At 35.5% G+C, this 24,819-nt stretch overlaps 1 protein-coding gene across 3 annotated transcripts in view; it reads left to right on the forward strand.

Annotated features, from left to right (window-relative positions):
- The window catches only part of LRBA (LPS responsive beige-like anchor protein), a 777,374-nt gene that overhangs the window by 421,384 nt on the left and 331,171 nt on the right, over positions 1-24,819 (forward strand). For all 3 annotated transcript variants that reach the window (XM_055405330.2, XM_055405331.2, XM_088827977.1), the window contains exon 38: positions 18,751-18,875. In XM_055405330.2, the coding sequence (XP_055261305.2) occupies positions 18,751-18,875 (125 nt within the window). The remainder of the gene's footprint in view (positions 1-18,750; positions 18,876-24,819) is intronic.

Below are 24,819 nucleotides of genomic sequence, written 5' to 3' on the forward strand. Positions count from 1 at the left end.
TCATTCCAATCCCAAAGAAAGGCAATGCCAAAGAATGCTCAAACTACCACACAATTGCACTCATCTCACACATTGGTAAAGTCATGCTCAAAATTCTCCAAGCCAGGCTTCAGCAATACGTGAACCGTGAACTTCCAGATGTTCAAGCTGGATTTAGAAAAGGCAGAGGAACCAGAGATCAAATTGCCAACATCCGCTGGATCATGGAGAAAGCAAGAGAGTTCCAGAAAAACATCTATTTCTGCTTTATTGACTACACCAAAGCCTTTGACTGTGGGGATCACAATAAACTGTGGAACATTCTGAAAGAGATGGGAATACCAGACCACCTGACCTGCCTCTTGAGAAACCTGTATACAGGTCAGGAAGCAACAGTCAGAACTGTACATGGAACAACAGACTGGTTTGAAATAGGAAAAGGAGTATGTCAAGGCTGTATATTGTCACCCTGCTTATTTTACTTATATGCAGAGTACATCATGAGAAACGCTGGGCTGGAGGAAGCACAAGCTGGAATCAAGATTGCCGGGAGAAATATCAATAACCTCAGATATGCAGATGACACCACCCTTATGGCAGAAAGTGAAGAGGAACTCAAAAGCCTCTTGATGAAAGTGAAAGAGGAGAGTAACAAAGTTGGCTTAAAGCTCAACATTCAGAAAACTAAGATCATGGCATCCAGTCCCATCACTTTATGGGAAATAGATGGGGAAACAGTGGAAACTGTGTCAGACTTTATTTTTTTGGGCTCCAAAATCACTGCAGATGCTGATTGCAGTCATGGAATTAAAAGACGCTTACTCCTTGGGAGGAAAATCATGACCAACCTAGATAGCATATTAAAAAGCATAGACATTACTTTGCCAACAAAGGTCCGTCTAGTCAAGGCTATGGTTTTTCCCGTGGTCATGTATGGATGTGAGAGTTGGACTGTGAAGAAAGCTGATCGCCGAAGAATCGATGCTTTTGAACTGTGGTGCTGGAGAAGACTCTTGAGAGTCCCTTGGACTGCAAGGAGATCCAACCAGTCCATTCTAAAGGAGATCGATCCTGGGTGTTCATTGGAAGGACTGATGCTAAAGCTGAAGCTCCAATACTTTGGCCACCTCATGCGACGAGTTGACTCACTGGAAAAGACTCTTATGCTGGGAGGGATTTTGGGCAGGAGGAGAAGGTTATGACAGAGAATGAGATGGCTGGATGGCATCACCGACTCGATGGATATGAGTTTGAGTGAACTCCGGGAGTTTTGATGGACAGTGAGGCCTGGCGTGCTATGATTCATGGGGTTGCAAAGAGTCGGACACGACTGAGCAACTGAACTGAACTGAACTGAAGATAACTAAGATCCCACAAGCCATGCAGCAAAAAAAATAAAAAAATTGCCAAAATGTATTCTCACATTCTCTTCCATCTTTTTTAATGTATGTTCTTGTTTCTCAGATAAAAAGTTTGGCCTCCTCTCCTCTCATACCTCATATATGATTAGTCAGTGTGTCCTTTGTATGACTCAGCCTTCATAACGTGTCCAGAATTCAATGACTCTTTCCCATTTCTACTCTTTCCTGTTGTTCCCTGACACCCCCATCTTCTGGATTATTGCATAGTCTGCAGACAGGACTTCCTGCTCCTACAATCACCTTCCCACCCATACTGATGCTGTTTCTGCAGCCAAAGTAAAACTCGGCAGACCAGGTTACTTCCCTGCCTAAAGTATGCTCCCACCCTCTCGGTAACTGGTTTCTGCTTATACTAAGACTCTCCACCGTTCAGAATGGCCTCATTGCATTTCATGGTTTCAGGTTGCTTCAGGGCCCTTGGGTTTACTGTTGTCTTTGCCTGGAATTTTCTTCCGTGTGCACAACTGGTCCTTTCAGCTCCTTCAGGTAACTTTACCCAAGGGTTGCTTTCTCTTGGAGTCCTTCCCTACTCATTCTGTTTAAGGTGTATACATGTCCCCTACTCTTTTCTTGGTATTTTCTATTCCTCTTTCGTGTTTCATTTTTCCTGTGGCACTTCTCATTCTCTGTGGGAGGTATGGCTAGCTGATAATCTTGATTTCATGCTGTTTCTCCACGTGTAGATCGTTACTGGGAAATGACTGTACAACGAGTGACCACATTGCTCCATGTAGAGTCATACGATTTGCTAAGATCTGTGGAATGTAAATAGAGGATGTGTATGTCATTTCTGGGCTGGGTTGATGTGGCACCCACTAGACCATTCCTATGCTCTTTTCCGACCTCGTGTCTCAGCTTCAGGACTTTGATATCTACTTTAGTTTTAGGCCTCTTTCACTCCATGTAACATTAGTTAGCCTTGTACATCGTATGCTTTGGAACCCACTTTATTTTGAACAGTCTTCCATGTATCTTTGAACTTTCTTTCATGTGTTATTCATTTATTTCCTACATTGCATCTCAGAGAATTTTAAACCAGTTTCAATAATTCATTAATAAACTAAATCAGAAAAATAGGAAATTTATTAGACCCTCATCTTGTTTAAATTATTTTCATAATATCTTTATATATCGCTGATCCTGTTTGTGACTCCAGTTGTCTTGCTGTTCACACCGTTTCCTGAACCGCAGGTAGGCAAGGTGTGAGCTGAGTCTGGGAGAGAGACACAGTTAACCTTAGGAACTGTAGACAAGTTTATTCTCTCCTGGCTGACACAGCAGTCATAACAGAACGTAGCACAACACATGCTCTCTCTTGGCTGGCCCAGCAGCCATAACCACTGACACACTGGATTCTCTCCTCTCGTGGCTGACCCACGGAACAGCTGTGATGCAGCAGTGAAATGCCTCAGGTCTCTTAGGTGGAGCTTGTGCTTTGAGTTACAGCATGAGGTAGCTCCTGACCAAGTGAGTGCCTTGCAACGTGCATGCTCAGTGCTGCAAATGATGTCAGCTGTTGCATAATCACTGTTTACAAAACGTGGGACCAGAGACCCTGAACTCGCCATCTTGGCCGATTTGCTCTCTCCCCGCACCTTGAGTCCTGATTTTAGATGATTCTTCCCTCCAGCCTAATTTTTTATATATTTTTTCCTGCCGTCACAGAGACTACTTAAAACTCTTTCAGTATTTCCCCTTTGCTGCAGGATAAAACTCAGACTCCTTAGCATGGCATGCCTGCTGTCAGGGAGAGATTGTTGAGCTCAAAGGTGTTCGAGTAGTTGGTTAAAGAGAGAAACCAGTATGAAAGGGTTAAGCCTTTAATCACTTACTGCAGTGGTATAAGAGTTGAAAACAGTAGGACTCCTTCTATTATATTTCTTCTCTGGAACTTTGACTCAGGGAGCAGTCAGCAGGTTCAGAATAGATCAGCATAGTTTAGTGTAGAAATTGGGGTGGTCTAACTATTGAGGGAGCCTTGAACAAAAGACTCCAGCAGTTTTATTTGGAAGAAGGCAACGGGTTCGGCTCCAGTTGACTGAATGAAAGTGCGGGCAAGTGTCCTCAAGGTTTCCCCTTTCTCCTCTTTTAAATGTGCATGCTCATGCTGTGTCCAAATCTTTGTGACCCCATGGACTGTAGCCTGCCAGGCTCCTCTGTCCATGGAATGTTCCAGGCAGGAATACTGGAGTGGTTTGCCATTTCTATCTCCAGGGCATCTTCCCAACCCAGGGATTGAACCTGTGTCTCTTTCCTCTCCTGCATTGTCAGGCAATTTCTTTTCTACTGCACCATCTGGGAAGCCCCCTCTGGTAAAAAGCCCTCACCAAAGATACATGAAGCTGACCAACAGTCAGAGCTTCAGATAAAGAAACCTAGGGATGAAGCTGCAGGGTTTGGGATGCAGGCATGTAAAGGGCATGAGTGGCAGTGGAGTCTGAGTCCCTGGCCGCAGCTGTGTTTAGAGACTGCAGTGCCCTGGCTATCCACCAAGTCTGGTTTGAGCAGGGCAGGGCAGCTTTCCCTAAAAGTGTCTGGAGGGTTAAAGCCTTTGTAAATGTTTATAGTTTAAAAAAAATTCACGCATATTCCAGGAGTCAGACTCCTCAGATCAGTCTCCGTGATCTGACTTCTGCCTGTTCCTATAGTCTCTTCGTAGGCCACTTCTTGCCTTAGACTCTCCAAAGGTTCTGGAAACACTTAACTTGGGCATATATCCAATTGCTTCTTACTTATTTGGCTTTGCTAGTGCTATTCCTTCAGAATGAATGCTTTTCCTTTTCTTCTTCTCCTAGTTAACATCTGTTAACTCTTAGTCCCAATTTACATGTTATGGCCTTCCAGGTTGCCTTCTGTTACTTTGGAAAATGCCTCTCCATTGTGTTCTCAAAGGGCTTTTTGTATATATTAAGCTTGTCTCTTCATATGTCCGTCTCTTCCATTGGACTGTGAGGTCCTCGAGGATAATGACTCTGTCACCAAATGACTCCTTACATCTCCAGTGCCTGGTAGAGATCCTTAAGAGCACCATTGGTGCTTAATAAGTGTTTGTTGCTTAAATAGATGAATGAATGAGTGAAATACAAGCTGGTTAGTTTTTCGTCTCTGGTCCTTTACAACCAGGCTAGAACCTTTCTTTTTTACATCATTTCCTACTGGGACCAACCGAATGAAATTACTTAATTTTCTGACCTCTTTACTTTGCTTATGTTCTCTTAAAAGCCTACAGTGCCATCTTCTTCCTAGTATATCAGCTGAAACTTGACCCCTTCTTAAAGGTCTTTCTCAAAAATCTCTTGCTCCTTAAAGTGTTTCCTGATCCCTTTAAAACATGTGTGATCACTTACTTCTTTTTCTGAATTTCCAAAGCTCTGGGTTTTTACTTTTCTTACTGCATGAATCTTATGCCATGTAATTCTTTGCTTCTTTTATCCCATTTATTAGATTATAAATGCCTTGAGATTAGAGATCCTGTGTTCCTCATATGAGTATCCCTTAAGCACCTCAATCAGTGCTTTCCAAATAGTAGTGGACACTCAGAAAAAAAATGTTTGCAAATGAATATAATTAAGCCAAAGCAGACGTGGTTATTGAGAGCCAGAAAAAAATATGAAATGCAGTAAAGAGAGGGAGGGAAATAAATCACTTCTGAATGTGAATAATTGCTTCAAAATTGAAAGTACTAGAAAGTTTCTAGGGGATGACAGCAGCTATTGAAAGAACCGACTTCCAACTGTCTTAAAAACCTGGAAGTGTAACCTAATAAGCCCATTCTCCCCTGTGGATAAGGAGCATATACTTCTGCTAATTTATCTAGGTTGCAAAGAATGGTATATATATTTTCTATTTTATGCTAGTTAAAATCTGTTATTTGCTTTTGCCAGTATTTCTAGGACATTACAGCACCCTGTGCATTTTGTATTAAAGGCAGCAAGTGTTGGATTATGCTCGCTTACTGATGCGTTTCAGCCTTTGAATTATTTATTTAAAAATGTGAATGTCATACATCGGAGGCAGATACTTCTTTGTGTTTTCCGTCTCTCCCTATAACTTATAAACTATCTTAAGAACAACAGCAACAAAAATGTTCTGTAAGGCCTGAGTTTGAGAAAAAGGATGTCCTAGATGCCAAAGTAGTGGTTCTTCGCCGTGAGACTGGGTTCCTATATATGCTTAAAACCCATGTCGTTTCTACACATTGGGGGCAGGTGATCAGAGCTACTAGAAACGTTCAGTGATTATGAATAGATTCCAGACATTTTAGTAACAAATGCTGACCTACACTACACAGTACTCATAGTATTTAATTTTACTTACCTGATAAAGAGCAAACCGAGCGTTATAACCCCTTCCCCTACCCACCAAACTTATAGACTTGCTATTTCAATTTTGGTGATGCTAGTGCTGGAAAAAGTACATATTTTGTAATTGTTCTTTGTTGGAATGTGTACAAATAGTCAGATAACTTATAAAAAATTTAGGTTGCATTCTAATCCATCATTTTATAAAAGAGATGTTAAAACATATATCAGTGCAATGAACTGTCATAATATATTCCTGAGACTAGTATGAACATCTTGATGTAGAAGTAGTAGCATTACCAAAATCCTTTGATAATGAAGAGGTCCAGATGGAAGGTCTAGCTTTGTTTCTTCATAGCTAAATGACTTGACTTCTGAGCCTTAATTCTTCACCTGTTAATTTGGTGTTATATTCCTAATTTATAGGATTGTTTTGAGAATTAAATGCGATCATGTATAAAATACTTAGTGTAGAATGCCTGATACATCATCAGCAGTCAGTAAATTTTAGTTCCCATGCCCTTTCCAGAAGCTCAGAGTAATTTATTTCTCAAGAGAGTGAAGTCCTATCTTCCTAAGGCTTCAGATTATTCTTTGTATGTTGTCCAGCTCTGTGACTATATATTACTGTGATCATACAGTTTGAATATTGAAGACAATCTCCAAATATAGTATAGGCTCAATTCTTTTCTTCTAGGCATGGTTTAATACAAGTTGAAAATTCATAACAGTATCAGATAGAAGGACAGGATACACTGATTAAACATACATTGATTAATTATTTGGGAAACCAAATTATCATCATTATCAGTGACCTAAAAGCAGGGTAAACTTTGGTTTCCCGATGAATCAATGTGTAATAAACTTCCATTTAAGTGTTAGTTTCATTGAGGTCCAGGAAGATCATGGGTTTATCATGCTTAACCCATCCCAGACGTTCTCATCATTTTCCTACTCGTTTTCCTTTACCTTCCTTGAGTGAATTTAGCCAACTGTTCTTTTTACTGTTGCCTCTTAGGTTGCTGAATATGGCTGGGGATGGGAGGGAATCACAGTTGTACAGACTAGTGCCACTTCAGCTGAATGGTTTCCAATCTCTGCGAGGCCTTTAGCACTACTTAAGTCATCCTCAGACTTTCCTTTAGTTAGCTTTCTTTCACACTCCCCAAGGCAACACTCTAAGATTTAACCTTTCATTCTATACTTTACTCAAAAGTCTCCTATTTAATGGAGGAAATAGAAATGACCAGGCCGAAATTAGTCCTTCAGTTTCTCTTCAACCTTAAGCTCATTTTTTAAAAGGCCTTATAGCCTTCCATCTTGCCACAGAAGAAAATGATTTTGTCTCCTTCCAAGGCCGTGGTGCTCTTTTTGCAGGATCCTACCTCTTCTCTTTCTCTAGTTTGCTCTTACCTCCTCCTCCTTGCTGTCTTCATTCTTTGAAGTTTGTCTTTTTCACTTGCACACATACTTATCTGCTTTTCACCTTCTTTGATTACCTTATCTCCTAATTCCTTTTATTGACAAAAAATTTTAAAATAAAGTCAATAACTTTTGTATATTGATGCAATGGAATATTTTTCAGCAATAAAAAGAAATATAGTGCTGTTATAGCCATGACATAATTGGGTCTCAGAAACATTATTCTGGGCTTCCTTGGTGGTCCAGTGGTTGGGAATTTGCTTTGCAATACAAGGAACACCAGTTTTATCTCTGGTCAGGGAAGATTCCACATGCCATGGGGCTGCAAAGCACATGTACTACAGCTGCTGAGCCCATGCATCACAAGAAGTGAAGCCCAGGCGGCCTAGAGCCCATGCTCCACCACAAGCCAAGCACCACAATGAGAAACCTGTGCACCACACCTGGAGAAAACCTGTGAACAGCCAAGAAGAGCCATTCGTTTATCTAAATAAATATTTATTAAGTAAATAATATTTAATTTAAATAATTATTTAGTAATTTTGAAAATAATTTTAAAATAAATATAATTTTAATACATATAACAATATAATACATATTTACAAATATAATGAATATTTAAATTTATGTAACTTAAATATTAATAAATATTTTACAAAAGAGATGTTACTGCTCATATAGTCAAATATATTAAGAAAATTAAACCATTTTGCTAAGTGAAAGTCAGTCAGAGAATTCTACCTACTATATAATTCCGTTTGTGTAAACTATGCAAGATAGGTAAATCTGTAGAGAAAGATAACTAAAACTAATCATTTCCAGGACTGATAAAGGACTTTTTAATGTTTTTATTTTCCCTTAATCAGTTTTGAGGTCACTGGTGATACCACATTAAGCACATTGTATTATCCAAGTAAATAAATGGCATCTAGAAGTATCTGAACACTTAAATTTATTATCAACTGAAAATAATGCCATATATTTATTTGCATAGCATTTTACTTATGTTGAAGCAATTCCATGTACTTCATTTTTTTGATTCCTCACAATAGCACTTTTGTAAATGAATAAATTAGAATTATTTTATTAAAGCAATGGAGGCCCCAAAATGACAAATGACTTATGTAGAAGTTGTAGATCTGGTATATGATACAGCTAATGTGACTATCTTTACTTTATAGAAATGGAGAGAAAATATTTTTGCCATATACAGAAATTTTAAAGACTAATGACTTTTTAATAAAACATTTTCTAAACCATTAGCTACCCTTTATGTTATAGTATGAATTAGTTATAAATTTGATTTTAAAGAATCTTCCTTAAAAGATAAATTAGACTCAGTTCTTTGTTATCTTTTATATATAATGGAAATGTTAAAGAAAAAAATGCATTCTCATGGGCTCTCTGAGAAGTTCCAGTACTAACAATGATACCTTTAACCAATTAATTATAATTTGACTTGTTTTAGATTGGCCCAAACTTAAGACACTGCAGTCCAAAGCAAACCGTATATTGTCTAACCTATATACTGTGAAATCCTGTACTTATCCATCCCCAAGGAAGGGAGAATAGTGGGTATGGGATTTCTTTGGAGGGAAATAAACATTTTAAAATTAGATTATTGTGATTGTTGCACAACTCTGTACACATTACAAAGCATTGAACTGTACACTGTAAACAAGTGAGCTTTATGGTATATAAATTATATATTATAAAATTGTTTAAAACACACAAAAAGCAATCAAAAGCTTCCCTCCATTCTTCGTCCTTCTGGACATTTTTATCAGAATTAAGTATTGCTGGCCATTCAGTGCCCTGAAGAATCTTTGCTTCTTTGTCTTTTTTGACACCATTCTATTTTGCTTCTTCTATTATCTTATTGATTATGAGAATCAATTACTTCCTTTCTTGTTTATTTCTTTCTTCTTTTGTAATTTTTAAACATTGGAATTTCCTAGATTTCACTTTTTCGTGTCCTTTCAATATAGTTTTCACTGGATCTAGCACAATACCTAGCTAATAGTAAACCCTCAATAAATTTTTGTTCGACAAATATCTAAACCCATTGACTTCCAAGGCTAATCAGTCTCCCAATTTTATATGTCTAGTCCAGACTGCTTTTCCGAGTTCCGAAGTTATATTGCTTACTTATTAGACATGCCTACCTAGACTTCCCAGGTGGCGCTAGTGGTGAAGAATCTGTGAAGGAGATGCAAGAGAGGAGGCTTGTCTTTGAATCTGGAAGATCTCCTGAAGGAGGGAATGACAACCCTCTCCAGTGTTCTTGCCTACAGAATTCCATGGACAAAGGAGCCTGGCAGGCTGCAGTCCCTGGGGCTGGAAAGAGTCGGGTATGACTGAGTGACTGTGCACATCTGTATATTACTAGGAATCTATGATATGGTTATTCTCGCCAACCATGTCTACTTAAGCTGCTTCATTTCAGTTCAATAGCATCTTTATCCCCTCACTCCTCTTTTCGTCACAAACCTTAAATTTATTCTCATTATCTCCTTTTTTCTCACCTCCCACATTGAATGTCTCATCAAATCTTATTCCATTTCAAATATGTCTCTGAAGTCGTAGCCTCTGCACTCCATCCCCACTGTCTTATTTTATATTGCTGCCATATAACATACAAGACTGATCATAAATAATCCTTTATTTAAAAAGTTTAGTTATCTCTCTGTTGACTGTAAGGTGTAAAAAGTAACTATTTTAGTTAACAATACAGTGACTTTTGAAATCTTGATTCTAACCCTGTGCTTCCTGCCTTAGTTTTTGCCACTCTGAGGCTGCTTTGAAATGATCTTTCTTCCCAGAACCCTCTTCGATAGAAATGCCTTTGTGCATGATGTTTCTTCTGTTTTGCCAAGCAGACTCCTGTTTATCATTTAAATTACTTTTAGAAAATCATCTTGTTCATTCTTTAATTATTAAGTGTTAGCGTTGTTTCAGTTACTGTGCTTGGTCAGTGAATTACATAGACACAAACCCTTGTCCTCATGGAACTTACAAAATAGATCCTCATTGAAAGCTTAATGAAATCTTCAGTTCTCCCAGCCTGGGTTAATTAGTACTTTGATTGTAGCTATAATAGTATCCAAAAGAGTTTCTAGAGGAAATGTCTTGTGAAAAGCTCATTGGCTTTGAAGTCCATAGACTATTATGATTTACTACTGATGGATAAGACTGAGCTTTTTCATCTTAAAAATGAAAAGAGCAGTATTTAATCATGGAAGGCTTGTAGTGAGGCTTGTTGACAATGCATGTAAAAGAGCGTGATGTCTAGCATACAGCAGCCCAATGCGGTAATTGTTATCTAATTTAAAATTTTATTGTTTATATTCGATAATTTTCTTATTCTGATTCTAATGTAAAAAATTCTGTGCTGAACCCAGCATAGTTTATTTGTATATACCAAGATTTGGTACATAGTTGGCACTCAACTGATTTTTGATGAATTATTTTTTAAATAAGATTTTTGAGGAAAAGAGAACAGATCTGTGCAATTGGTGTGGCTACTGAGGTGAATTTTAGGGTTTCTGGTATCCAATGATATCATGTATTTTAATTTGTTTTTCAATTCTCTGAGTCTTAACTGGTAGTACAATTAACATTAGATTTTGATTTCTCATAACCTACTCCTGGTAAAATTACTGAGTGAATAAAGAAATGGTTAACAGGCTAACAACAGCTAGGAAAACTTTGGAATTATTTTTTGAATAATTGACTTCGTTGGAAGATTGTATTTCTTTTGAAATGTCCAAATTTAATGAAGATGGGTCTCTAGTTGTCTCTGAAAGCAAACAGAAATACACTGAATAGCACCATTGCTTAAGTTCATTACTACATAAAATTTAATCTTACCTAATTAACACATATGATGCTCTAGTGATTCAATGTAATATAAATTCTCTATGTAAGTCCTCAATAAAGAAAGGATTCCGCTTCAAAAGGTGTCTCTTCTACTGCAACTGAAGGATTTTTTTCCTTTTTTTTTTTATTAAGATGCATAGTGCATAGATCACTTGCATTTGATTTATAGTTGGTATCTGGTAAACAGGTTTTAGTTAATATTCTATCTGCATGAAGGCACAGTAGATTTCAGTTTGTGAGATAAAGCATTCTTTTATATTGTACGATAACCTATATAGTACCTGCGCATTATTTCAGCAAGATTTATGCAGAAAGTGAAATCCTTCTAGAACGTAAGCACTTTTATCTTCTAACTGACAGTGCGCTGAAAATGTTTATGTGCTTCTCTTTTAGAGGTTACCATTTAAGTTGTAGCTAATGTCTAGTGTTAATTTTTCATCTGAAACTGTAGATATAGGAGTCAGAAAAATAGGTAATATACAAATTTAAGAGCAAAATATGAATACCAAAACTTTCTAGGATTTAGAACTTTTTTCTGGCCAGAAGAATTTATTACTGACTTGTGGTAAGGTCGTCAAGATTTATCAGGTATTGTCACAAGAAAATAGGAAAGATGGAAAATGGAATATTTTTCTAATAGAATTGAATTTGACAGTTTTTCTTTTTAAGACTAGAATTCATTTATTGGTATAGATCCAAGTTACTAACCCTACAACCAAAGGGATCACAAACATGCATATATTTGACTAATTTAAATAATGTGACAATGCATTTAGATTATATAATAACTAGAATAATTTTTATAATAGCTACCTTTCATTTTAGTAATTAACATTGTTTTACTGTAATAGAATGATAGTAGAACATAATATACCTTAATAGACCAATATGAATTTAATGACTTCAGTGAAATAAATGTTAGTGTTTCTCTTTTGTTCTTGTTTATTTTATTCTGAATATTGAATTTTGCCTGTTTTTTTTGACAGTCATGCCTATTTGTGGTCTGAACACCTTTTCCTGAATCAGGGAAATGCTAAATGTGTGACTGCTACTGACAGCATCTGAAGGGCTTATTCTGTTCCCTATTCTGAAGGTTAGCTTTAACTTGGGCAGAGAAAAAGGGAGCCTGAGCAAAGAAAGGAGCGGGGAGAAGATAAGATGTTCTCAGAGCACCCTATCATTTCTCATAGGGTGCCTAAATACAGCAGCATAAAGTGAACATTGCACGACTCCAGGAGTGCCACTTGCATGAATTTTGGTGAGAGTAGTACTCCTTCAAGTTGTGCCATTTAATAGAGCTCTGCTCTATCACACACAGTTTTTGAATTCTTACTGTTTCTCATCTGCCTTTTCTCAAGGTCAGAGAGAAGATATCTTAATAATCTTTGTATCCCTAGCTGCTGGCTCAAGGTTGAGTTAGTCATTATTAGACAGTGTTTTAGGAGTCTTCTTTAGTATCTGTCCATTCAGCACTGTTAATTGGCTGATTGGATTGCCATACTTTCTCTGAGGAAAGCTAAAGTTTAGAGAGTCTTATAATTTACTTGTGGAAAATAATATATTATTTATAGGTAAACCATTCAACTGTTAGAGGAAGACTGTGGATCATCCCTTAGTTACCGATTCTCTGTTTTAATATTTCTTCCTTTTCCAAGTGATTCTCTTTTCGCTCTTCCTTATTCATTTTCTTTAGTAGATCAAATCACTGTCCACAGTGGACCTGGGAGGGGAACAAATAGCCTATCTATTGCTGCTTGAGTTGTATTTTCTTCTAAGATTTATTTCAGCAGTCTATCTGATTTTGTTCTTATAAAATAGAAAGTACATATTCTGTATATAAAAATGGCATTGTGTTATATTACGTAGCTCATAGCAATATGTTAAAGTTCTGTAGTAGAAAGGTAATTAGATGACTTGCAGTGTCAGACACAACTGATGTAGCTGAGCATGCACGCGTGTTTATACTTTGAAAAAGACAGGCCTATGTTATCATTTTAATCTTAGACTTTGAGATTAGGCCAAAGAAATGGGAAGAAATTATTAGAAAGAAACATTAGAACATTTATTTTCATCGTCATTATTTACACATGCACAATTTTTCAAATATAGTATATTCCTGTTAGTCAAAGGTACTTGGAGCTTGTGTACCAACAGGGGACCTAACTGCCAGATCTTTAATAGAGAAGGCTTTATTTCTAGACCTTATAGAGCCTAGGGTTACATCCTGAATTTGAGTCCTTTTTTGAGGATCTTAGTTTTAATTATTAGCAGAAATGGATATGGATGTGGTTTGTGAATGTGACATCGTGTGGTACTCATGTAATTTTTTGATGATACGGATATGTAGAGGTGTAGGTATGCGGTGATCTAGATGTGTGTTTCTAAGTGGATATGTAGAGGTGTAGGTACGCGGTGATCTAGATGTGTGTTTCTAAGTGGATGTGTAGAGGTGTATGTATGCGGTGATCTAGATGTGTGTTTCTAAGTGGACGTGTGGAGGTGTAGGTATGCGGTGATCTAGATGTGTGTTTCTAATTGGATATGTGGAGTTGTAGGTGTTGTGTGATCTAGATGTGTGTTTCTAAGTGGATATGTGGAGGTGTAGGTATGCGGTGATCTAGATGTGTTTTTCTAAGTGGATGTGTAAAGGTGTAGGTGTGCAGTGATCTAGATGTGTGTTTCTAAGTGGATATGTAGAGGTGTAGTTGTGCAGTGATCTAGATGTGTGTTTCTAAGTGGATATGTGGAGGTGTAGGTATGCAGTGATCTAGATGTGTGTTTCTAAGTGTTGATGTAGAGGTGTAGGTATGCAGTGATCTAGATGTGTTTTTCTAAGTGGATATGTGGCGTTGTAGGTGTGTGGTGATCTAGATGTGTTTTTCTAAGTGGATGTATGGAGGTGTAGGTATGCAGTGATCTAGATGTGTGTTTCTAAGTGGACGTGTGGAGGTGTAGGTGTGCAGTGATCTAGACGTGTGTTTCTAAGTGGATATGTGGAGTTGTAGGTATGCAGTGATCTAGATGTGTGTTTCTAAGTGGACATGTAGAGGTGTAGGTGTGCGGTGATCTAGATGTGTGTTTCTAAGTGGATGTGTGGAGGTGTAGGTATGCAGTGATCTAGATGTGTGTTTCTAAGTGGACGTGTGGAGGTGTAGGTGTGCAGTGATCTAGATGTGTGTTTCTAAGTGGATATGTGGAGTTGTAGGTATGCGGAGATCTAGATGTGTGTTTCTAAGTGGACATGTAGAGGTGTAGGTGTGTGGTGATCTAGATGTGTGTTTCTAAGTGGATGTGTGGAGGTGTAGGTGTGCGGTGATCTAGATGTGTGTTTCTAAGTGGATGTGTGGAGGTGTAGGTATGCAGTGATCTAGATGTGTGTTTCTAATTGGACATGTAGAGGTGTAGGTGTGCGGTGATCTAGATGTGTGTTTCTAAGTGGATATGTGGAGTTGTAGGTATGCGGTGATCTAGATGTGTGTTTCTTAGTGGACATGTAGAGGTGTAGGTGTGCGGTGATCTAGATGTGTGTTTCTAAGTGGATATGTGGAGTTGTAGGTATGCAGTGATCTAGATGTGTTTTTCTAAGTGGACGTGTGGAGGTGTAGGTGTGCGGTGATCTAGATGTGTGTTTCTAAGTGGATGTGTGGAGGTGTAGGTGTGCAGTGATCTAGATGTGTGTTTCTAATTGGACATGTAGAGGTGTAGGTGTGCAGTGATCTAGATGTGTGTTTCTAAGTGGATGTGTGGAGGTGTAGGTATGCAGTGATCTAGATGTGTGTTTCTAAGTGGACGTGTGGAGGTGTAGGTGTGCGGTGATCTAAATGTGTGTTTCTAAGTGGATATGTAGAGTTGTAGGTGTGCGGTGATCTAAATGTGTGTTTCTAAGTGGACATGTAGAGGTGTAGGTGTGCGGTGATCTAGATGTGTGTTTCTAAGTGGATATGTGGAGTTGTAGGTATGCAGTGATCTAGATGTGTTTTTCTAAGTGGACGTGTGGAGGTGTAGGTATGCGGTGATCTAGATGTGTGTTTCTAATTGGATATGTGGAGTTGTAGGTGTTGTGTGATCTAGATGTGTGTTTCTAAGTGTTTATGTAGAGGTGTAGGTATGCGGTGATCTAGATGTGTGTTTCTAAGTGGACATGGAGAGATGTAGGTGTGTGGTGATCTAGATGTGTGTTTCTAAGTGTTTATGTAGAGGTGTCGGTATGCGGTGATCTATATGTCTGTTTCTAAGTGGATGTGTGGAGGTGTAGGTGTGCGGTGATCTAGATGTGTGTTTCTAAGTTCTCAGAAGTGATTTCTCATCTTATCCATGCTCGTGTTTGGTCAGCAGTCTGTTTCCGAATACATGAAGTCTTCTAAATTTTTCTACGGTACCATAGTGACAACTGCAAAAATACGTAACAACTTAGTTCATAAACTTATGAGAAAAGTGTTGAATCATTTTTCCAAATTTGTCAGTTTCTTATCCTTTTTCCCCAAGAAGGAGATTTTGGAGAGGGAGTGTCAGTATTTCCTAAGTAAGAGTGAAATCTTTATGTGAATAATCAAAAGATATTAAGTTGATGATTGAAACCTACACATTCCCCTTTCCAGTATGTTCTAAACTGACAAACTGTGACTCATTTTCTCAGTGATAGAGCTTTATGCTGAGACTGTACGTTGTTGGATGGAGCAGAGTTGGGACAAAACAGTGAATTTTTATGTCTCAGTTTCTTACTATGTAGATGACTTTAAACTTGCTAGTAATTATCCTTATCTGAAAGAAAAAATGAATATGACTTATTTTTTTCAAAGAACATATATTACTCTTAACAATCAGAAATTGGTTGATAAATGCTAATTTTTTCGAATGAGGCTAATAATGATTCCATTTTGAGTAAATTCCTTGAAGGTTTTTATTCTGCATTATCTGGAGAGACTTTCAAAAAGGTATTGAAATTGTTGGTCTCTCTAACTGATTTTTGTAATCCATTCTGGATCTGTGATCTGAAATCAGTGATTTCGCTTTTGTCTTCAGACTAAATTGTTGTAACAGGGCCAGAATACTTGTATTGAGAAGATATTCTGAGATGCAGTTTCAGGATAGTGGAAAGATTATCATGCTGAGGTGTAGATTTCTTCATTTTATTTGGATATATCTTAAGTATTTTTAAATTTTTGATAGAATGTTTACATTTGAAGACAGAAGTCCATAATTAGGGTAAATAAAACTTACCTGAAATTTTTTCCTACGATGTGCACAGTTTCTCCATTTCTAATACATCAGTGCTTTTGTTGCAGCCAAGTGTCACCATTGTGACCATTATTTGTTACTGTTGAAAAGTGCAAAAATAAATATTATAGTTCTGTTTCCCCCAAATTGTGGTTATTATTGTTATAGATATTTTCTTTGAGTTTTTTGAAAATTTGTGAATGATTTTATAATTCCTCTGGTTTTTCTATTGCTTGACAAAAATGATCACACACATGCTTTAATAGCCATCAGATTTGACTTCTCTCTCAAGTATTATACTGGAATCTATTGTTACCTAATTTAGTAACAATTTTATAATAGCAGCTTAACATCTCTTATAATTTTAATTGTTATCAAGAAGAATGACATCGTTTAATTTGACTCAAAATTCGGAAGGATGGATGAATGACAAATTAATAATTTACCACCTTTGCATAATACTGAAGCACAGAATATTAGAAGGATTGATGGCAGAAAAGGTTAACAAATTTTAGCAGCTTTCATTAGCTTTACACCGTCATATGTTTGTGGTGCTGACTGAAATAGGCTTTGTAGGAGATCTCAGTCTAGGGAACTAATTACTTGTGCCGATTGCTGCTCTGATGAATAGACCCTCATTGTATCATTCCCCTGAAGACGAGGAGCAGCCTGTGATTCACGACTGCATCCTGGCTGATATTTGATAATAATTTTAACAGATAAATGTAGGTAGGCAGAATGATGAAGTACCTATCCAAGCTCCATGACTATCAAAGCCATACACATAGCCATCTGTGTACCGCCTTCTCCCACTATCCTAAGGAGAATTTTATTTTATTAATTGAGCTCAAACAACTGTTTTCTGTGCTTATGTGTATTCTATAGGTATTTCTTATTTAACTTTAATGCTATCATAATAATAGCTTTCATTTGAAAGGTAGACAGCAAAATAACAGAAGAATGAAAGAGGTTTTAATTTTTTTCTCCTCGGGGACTACACTTCTTACACATTTTTGTATTCCACTTAGATTACTTTATATTTCCTCCTCTTTAGGCATGAACAAAATCGACAAAGGCAATCTTTGCTGTTTCCTTGTCTTCCCAACATTCTCACGAAGAGCATAAGATTCCTATTGTTTTTGAAAAATATTTTCTTTAAATAATGCCCTGTTTTCTAATCTAAGCTTTCATTAACCTGAGCTAATTTTTAATTGGTGAAGTACTTATTTACAAATCTATTTTGAACTGTTAAAGGTAGCCTCTTTAAACCATCAAAATATGGATAACTTTTATGTAGGTATTTTGGGACTGTCAGTTGGTCAAGGCTACTAATTTGTCAAAGGTGACAGGTACAATTTTATTAGCTCATGAAATACAAGTGAGGTTTTATTTTGCATTAGTCATTTTTTTGCAGAAGCTTTGATTATGAATTTTTAAATTTCATTATTGAAACTTACAGGTTTTCATGTTATATATCTCTAGTGTAAATATATTCTGCAGAGATTTTTTTTTAACTGTAATTGAAAAAACTTCATATTAGTGTTTTCCTTAGAAAACATTTTTCAGTATGCTAGATCATGATTAGTAAATAGAAAAGAAAGTTGACATTCATATATTGCCATGTAAAAAGATCTACATAATTGGGGAAAATAGAGTGTAACTTGAATTGAGTGAACCCTTTAAAAAATACATTTCTAAAAGTATGTTTTTGATATCGCAATTATTGCACATCATATACCATGTAGTTTTTAATTAAATATAAAAACAGACTACATAAAACAGAAATCCAATCTGATTTGCTTGAAAATAGATTGCTATTTCACTCTATAGGAATGGTTTATTTAAAAACAGTAAGTGGAAAAGAAATGCATTTTCTTGTGTTGTTCTAAGCCTCAGGGGCTAAATGTAATGAATATTTTAAGAGATTATTTTAATTAAATTCCTGCACATCTAAACAGAGTAATATTTTATTATCACATACATAACCATGTAACTGAGATATTCATTAAAGTTAACACTTTCTGGACCAAGAATTCATGGTATGATTTACTGACCTTGTGCAAAAAGGCACAAATTAGGAAGAAAAATGAAGGGGGACAGACTTTGATTAATATAGGTAATGCTATACCATATTTATAATAGCCTTTTCCCTATTCTGGTTTATAAATGCAGCCACAGAGAAAGGTGCCCTGCTGAGGCTGAAATGAGGCTGAAATCAGAGCGCATGCCACTGGAGTGTGGGGAAACTGATCACACTGTCAGCAATTCATTTCAGAATGATCTATTTAGTGCTCATTTCACCTTCCAAGAAAAAGGAAAAGCAGTTCCTTAGACTGGAAGGTGATATTGTTATTTTCAAGGACATACCTAAGTTAAAGATTGCAGAAAGGGGAGTGCGAGGTGGAGGGAGAATTAAGAGGAATGGGAGGGAAAAAAAGGCAGAGCAAACAAGGAGAGCTTTATGCAGAAATTCAGTGCTACCACGCTGTTTGATAATTGCTAACATATGTGGCTTCTCTGTTTCATTGTAGTCGTCCTCGTGAGTTCTGGCGCCTCGACTACTGGGAAGATGACTTGCGGCGCCGGCGACGATTTGTGCGTAACCCTCTAGGATCGACACATCCTGAAGCGACACTAAAAACAGCCATGGAACATGGTCAGTGTGTAAACCACCCCTTGCCAGTAGCAAGCAGCAGGTACAGTACTTGGTAATGAAGATCATAACTTCATTATTACAAGGTACTGTAAAATGCTCCAGTGCCACATTCCCCAGTTCTTCACCCCAGAATCAGAAGTTAAATTTTTATAGTTAGTGTAGGGTCCTATTAAATTATGGTGTCAAATGTATTTATTTATTATATTACACATGCAAAACTTACTTAACATAGACCCTTTGTTTCAGAATAGGAGGATAAAATATTTCTCCATTTAAGTGACATACTCAGCTTTGAGTGAATTAATCCAGGACGTCTGTCTTAAATCCATGAATATCAGAAAGACAGTATTTACAAACCAAATAGGTTCCCAGGTCTTGTCGGGTGTGTATGGTTTTCCCTCAATCATGGTATTTTAGCATGAGATTATGACGTGGGAGAGATAGTAATAAACGTCCAGGTGCCTCGATACTTTCTGAGCCTTGATTTGTAGATGGTTGTGATAGATGGCTCCTGGAAAAAGAATAGACATTATTTTCATATGTTCCTGTTCTGCATCTTCTTGTTATCAGAACTTAACAGTTTTTCCTTTTTTGATATAATGCATAGCACTGTGATTCAGTTGAGGTTGAAGCCTCATGAGCAAATTGGAAAAACTGAAAAAGTCCTTTGGACTTGATAATATACTGTCTTTTGATCATAAGGTTTCTACATAGGTTTTGTAATTTTTGAAAACCAATTAAGTTTTGTTGGTTAAGGGGGGAAAATGTACCCACTCATATTAAATTGTTTTTGATTTTATAAAATAAAAATTGGTTAGTTTTTAGTAAGATGAGAAATCGTTCTGATTTCCCTTCTTTGGGGTATTAGTTTAACATGCAGCAGCTTATGGTTAAATGATAATATGTAATGTCCAAAGTAAATGTTAAATTACATTCAAGAAGGATATTAAGAATTTAGATTAAAAGTCTGTGATCTTAGGTTTGGCCTCAGTCAGGCAGCTTAACCTCTTGCACTCAACCTTAAAGAGCCATTTCTGGAAGAAAATGTCCACAATATGTCATCAGATACAACACCAAATGTGACATCAGTCCTTTAAAATAAATGATCATACAGAGAATAGTCAATAACAAAGTGATCTTAAAGCAATAATAGTTGCAGGGTCTTACATCTTCAACTACAGGAGGTGGAGAAGGAGAAATAAGATGTAGAATTAATTAGGCCACTTTTGCTTTTAAGGTTCAAGTGCTTTTTATATAGTGCTATGAAATTCAAGAGTTTTAGATATTTTTTCTTCTTTCATTTTGTTTTTGGCCTTTTTGTTTTGTTTTAGTTAATAACTCTTACGCTGAAAGAAAACTAGCCTTTTGCAGTTTTATTCTTCTGTCAAAGAGATATTGCCGTGTGCACTTAAAATTTAATAAGTCTCTCTCTTATTAATTGTCATTTAGCATTCACTTATGAGTTCTGAAGTCTATGAATGACAGTAAAAATATTTCTATGAAAAATTTTCCTTTTCTATCAGGAGGGGGACCCTGTTTTCTAAAATTGCATATAGGCAAACAGTACTTTATTGTGAAAGAAATAGCGCTAACTGAATTTAAAATTTGTTGTACAGAGCTTATTAAAATCAATCAAAAATAGTACATTGAGCCACTTTGGGGAGTCATAGGATATTTTATAATGAGTAAATTTTAATTTTTTGTCGAATTTTAGCTTTTCAAAAACATGTCAACCTTTTTTAATGCTGAGTCAGATGTTTTTTAAAAGATATTTGTTAGCAATGCTTACTGTCATTTAAGACTTAGAATCCTATTTAGAAGTAGATTTCACTCCAGTCAGTCTAAATAGTAGTTGAAAGGTTAACATAATATTAATGCTATCTGTGTTTTATTATGCATTTTTAAATTAAGAGAGAAGTTTAGTATTTTATTTAATTCCATTCTATTTGGTAATACTTTATACTAGTTTCATAATGATTAATATTTAAAAGGACTGAAAGATTAAGAATATATATTTAAATCTGAAATATATTTTTAAAAATTAACAAAATGTGTATTATGTAGTAGATGCTTCCAATTAAGAAGATGTTATATTTTATATAACTTAAAAAAAGGTATAAGCTCTAGCTAATTAAATATTATATATTATAAAATTTTAAATAATAATGATTAGTCAGTTTTGGAACTCATCACAAAGATTGTAGTATTGTATTGTTTGATGTCTGTGTGGTTTATGCTACTGTATTAGGTAAGCAAAGAGCTTAATTTTTTGATGTTTTATTAATTAGAGTATCTTTTAGTTCACATTCAATTTTAGTTTTGTATTAATTATAAAGCTCTTTGTTTTTTTAATCCTAACTTACAGTAAGGAAGCTAATAAAAGTAAATATTGATATGTTAAGAATCAAGTATGCAAAACAACATAGTTAATGTGATCAACATGCAGTTGAAATCATAGAATTTATTGTGGATGAACACTGTGCTTCAGTGTTGAATTCAAAGAATTGAATAGATTTTCCTGAGGATAGTATGTCACTTTAATGCTCTTTTATGAATTCTCACTTTTATTTGTAGTTTAACTAAGGAGACAGGACATTTTGAAAATGCAGAATCTTAAAAGATCACAAACTATAGTACTATTATTAAAGGAAGATACCTAAATAGAAATACTGTTGGCGATTAGTTGTGTATTTTAGTAGTAGCAGCCATCTTTTTTTATAGATTGATTTGATTTGAAGGAAAGCCTCTGGTGTAAGGGTGGCAGAGTAAATACCTGAAGAGTGATGTTCTCTGTTCAGGCGATCAATACCAGCCCCATGACTCTACTTCTGGCTACCTTCTAGTTAAAAACAAATTTTTTAATTCTGACAATTTAATTGCCCTTCCCAAGTTCACATTAACTTGCTTGGGGAAAAGGGCTTTAGGTAATTTTTCACAGAGAGACCCTCCAAAGTGGTTATTTATAAAAGTCATTTTGCAATGGGAGATTTCTTTAACTTTGTAGAAACTGAGTCATATTTTAAAATTAAAATTAATACTTCCTCTTATGATTAAATATTCTTTTTAAAAACTAGCAGTAGGAAGCAGAGGGGGGTATTTGATTTTTTAAGGGCATTTTCTCCAATTTTGTAGTTTTAAAATTTATCAGAAATTAGTTGTAATGATTTCTAACTTTCTCCTAATGCGCAGAGACCAGTTTGTCAGTTATTTATCATCAGAGCATTTTAGATCTGAAAAGAACTTAAAGTCTAGTCTGACTTTATTCTTTACAGATAAGGAAACTGTACTTCTTAGTAGATATAGAGCTAAATCCCAGGTTAATTGATGGCTCATCAGATTTTCTTATCACTCTGCTGTACTGTCTTCTAAAATTCATTGTTGGTTTGTTTTTTTAATTCATTGTTGAATATAAAGGGAATTTTATATTCAAAGGCATGTAAAAAATGTTTTAAATGGTGGAAAGATTGGTTTTAATTCAAGTACTACAACAGTTTAGCACTAGAATCCTATTGCATTTAAGACATGTTTATTTTGTAGAGAATTTGCATACTAATAGAAGTATATGAGGAGTATTTTACATAGTTTTACATTTACTATGTAATCTGATTTTACATTGTAATCACATTTACTGATACAAGCAACTCATCTGATTTTCTAGGGATGACAAACCATGTAAAGACTGTAAATCATGTCATTCTCTCATATCTTCAAATAATACCAGATATTCTTTTTTAGGATAAACATACATTAGATTCTGTGTCTAAAGCTTTTGAGAAACCCATGTTGGACTTGGCTTTTTCTCCTAATAACACTTTGTAGTTTAACTAACTTTTCTAGTCTAGAATAAATTTTATTGACTTTGGAAATTGCATAAACTATAAGGGGGAATTAATTTAGGACAGTAGTTGAATATAAGATATTCTTCATGTGTCCTGTTCAGAATCAACAGTTATGGTATCCACTACACATCACACTAAGTAGACACTCATATTTAGTTTATGTACAATTAAGGTCACTTTGTTATACCACTTTTTTTAATTAACGAAGTGGCTAATTCTTAATGTATAAACCTCTTTTACCATAATATGGACTATTGATAATTCCAGGTCACTGGAACAGTCACTAGACTTTTAAAAAGAGATTTATATATCATGGGTAGAACAGTATTCTATATTCTTTTCCTGTTTTAATTTTACTTGGCTCATCTGTGTTACCTAGATAAATCAACTCATGCCCAGAGCTAGCTCTGAAGAACTTGAACTTTACATTTTGAAGACCAGATTTTCTCTGGCCTGCTCATTGCTAGTAGCCCCAGTGAATCACATGTTTCAAATAAAACATTTTTTACAGATTTATGCAGTTTTATGTAGCAGTTGCAACTTAGTTATCAAGTTAGGATAAATATTAAATCAGAATAAGATATGAGATTAGTGAAGGCAGTTTGTTGATAGTGAAATGAAAAATTTAAACAGTTGTCATGTTTGTTAGTAATTTTATTAACTAGAAAAGATGTGAATCAAGCTTTAAAATTGAACCAAAACTATATTTTGACTTCATCCAATTAAACTTTTATACAAGTGTAGGATACACTCACGGAAGATATTAAAATAATTGATTCTTGTTTTAATGGTTGATTGAGTATAAGACAAATGAAAGTTAAAAACATACTTTTCCCAGCACACATAAACATGATAATTATCTTTTATTTTATGCTTGGGACAGTTTTGTTCTAATTTTGAGGGGGGAAAAAAGTTCTTTAGTAGAAAGCTATTAGACCACTGAGAATTGAACACCAGCCCATGTGGTGTGTATTAGAGTACTGTTGGTAATTTTACTGCTGCTAACTTAAAATCCTCAAGGGGGAGTTAATTACAGGAAAACCATTCTAAATATCAGTAAGCTGCATATTTTCCGTGACAAGAGCTTTTTCAGTTGAGGTTGAACAATCCCAGAATCTGAGCTTGTAAAAATAAGTAAATAAATAAATTAAAGTGGTGTTGTATGTGTACAGTAGAACTATAGTGTTTTAAATTTTTTCCATAAAATCGTATTTAATTCAGAAGTTATTGTGTCATATTTGTTGTCAGCATGATGAGAAACATTTAAAATTTTAAAATTTCAGTTGGAAGGGATAAAAGGTTATAGTTAGTAGTCATTTAAATGAATGTAATTTATTTACTGAGCTATTTTAAACCATTGCATATTGCCACTGACTACTCTTCCAGTCATTTCATTTTTTGTAAATGTTTTCAGATTAATTTTTTTCCCCTTGTTTCAAATAAGGTTGGTATACTTCAGAACATGTATGGCAGTAATCAGAGAAAGTAATGAGTAAGCTGTTGAATTTAGTTGCTTGGGAATTGTTGGTCCTATGTTCATCAAATTTAGGTTTGGGAATGAATATGTCTTTATTCTGTACTGATTTCTTGTGATTGTGACTTAATCTTTTAAAATGCATTATGGGAAACATTAGGTTTAGTGAGGCAACCAGTAAATTATGTATACATTCATATTTGTATATTGATTATTTTCATTTTCTCTGGCATAGTGGTTAGAAGCCCAGATTCTGGTGCCACAGTGACTAGATTTGATTCCTGACTCGATTTCTCATTAACTGTGTTGCCTTGAGGAAGTTATAAAACCTCTCTGAGTGTGTTTGCTCATATGAAAAGGAGAATTTAGCAGAAGGCATATGAGAATTAAATGAGTTAAATGTCCAAAGTGCTTTTGAATACTCTTCGGCACATGATAAATGTATTTAATTTTAGCATTATTATTATTATTTCTGTTTTGAAGGAATTATGCATCCAGGAAGTGAGAATGTAGCATACTGAATTTGTGCTAAAACTCTTGGCTGGCTACTGTTAATTTATTATAATTTACTTCATAACAAAATACAGATGATGATGATTTTTCTTGTGTTTCTCTGTGACTAATTTACTTT

The sequence above is a fragment of the Moschus berezovskii genome, chromosome 19, assembly GCF_049115385.1.
Source record: "Moschus berezovskii isolate FMDL1 chromosome 19, NW_MosBer_1.0, whole genome shotgun sequence".
NCBI classification, from domain to species: domain Eukaryota; kingdom Metazoa; phylum Chordata; class Mammalia; order Artiodactyla; family Moschidae; genus Moschus; species Moschus berezovskii.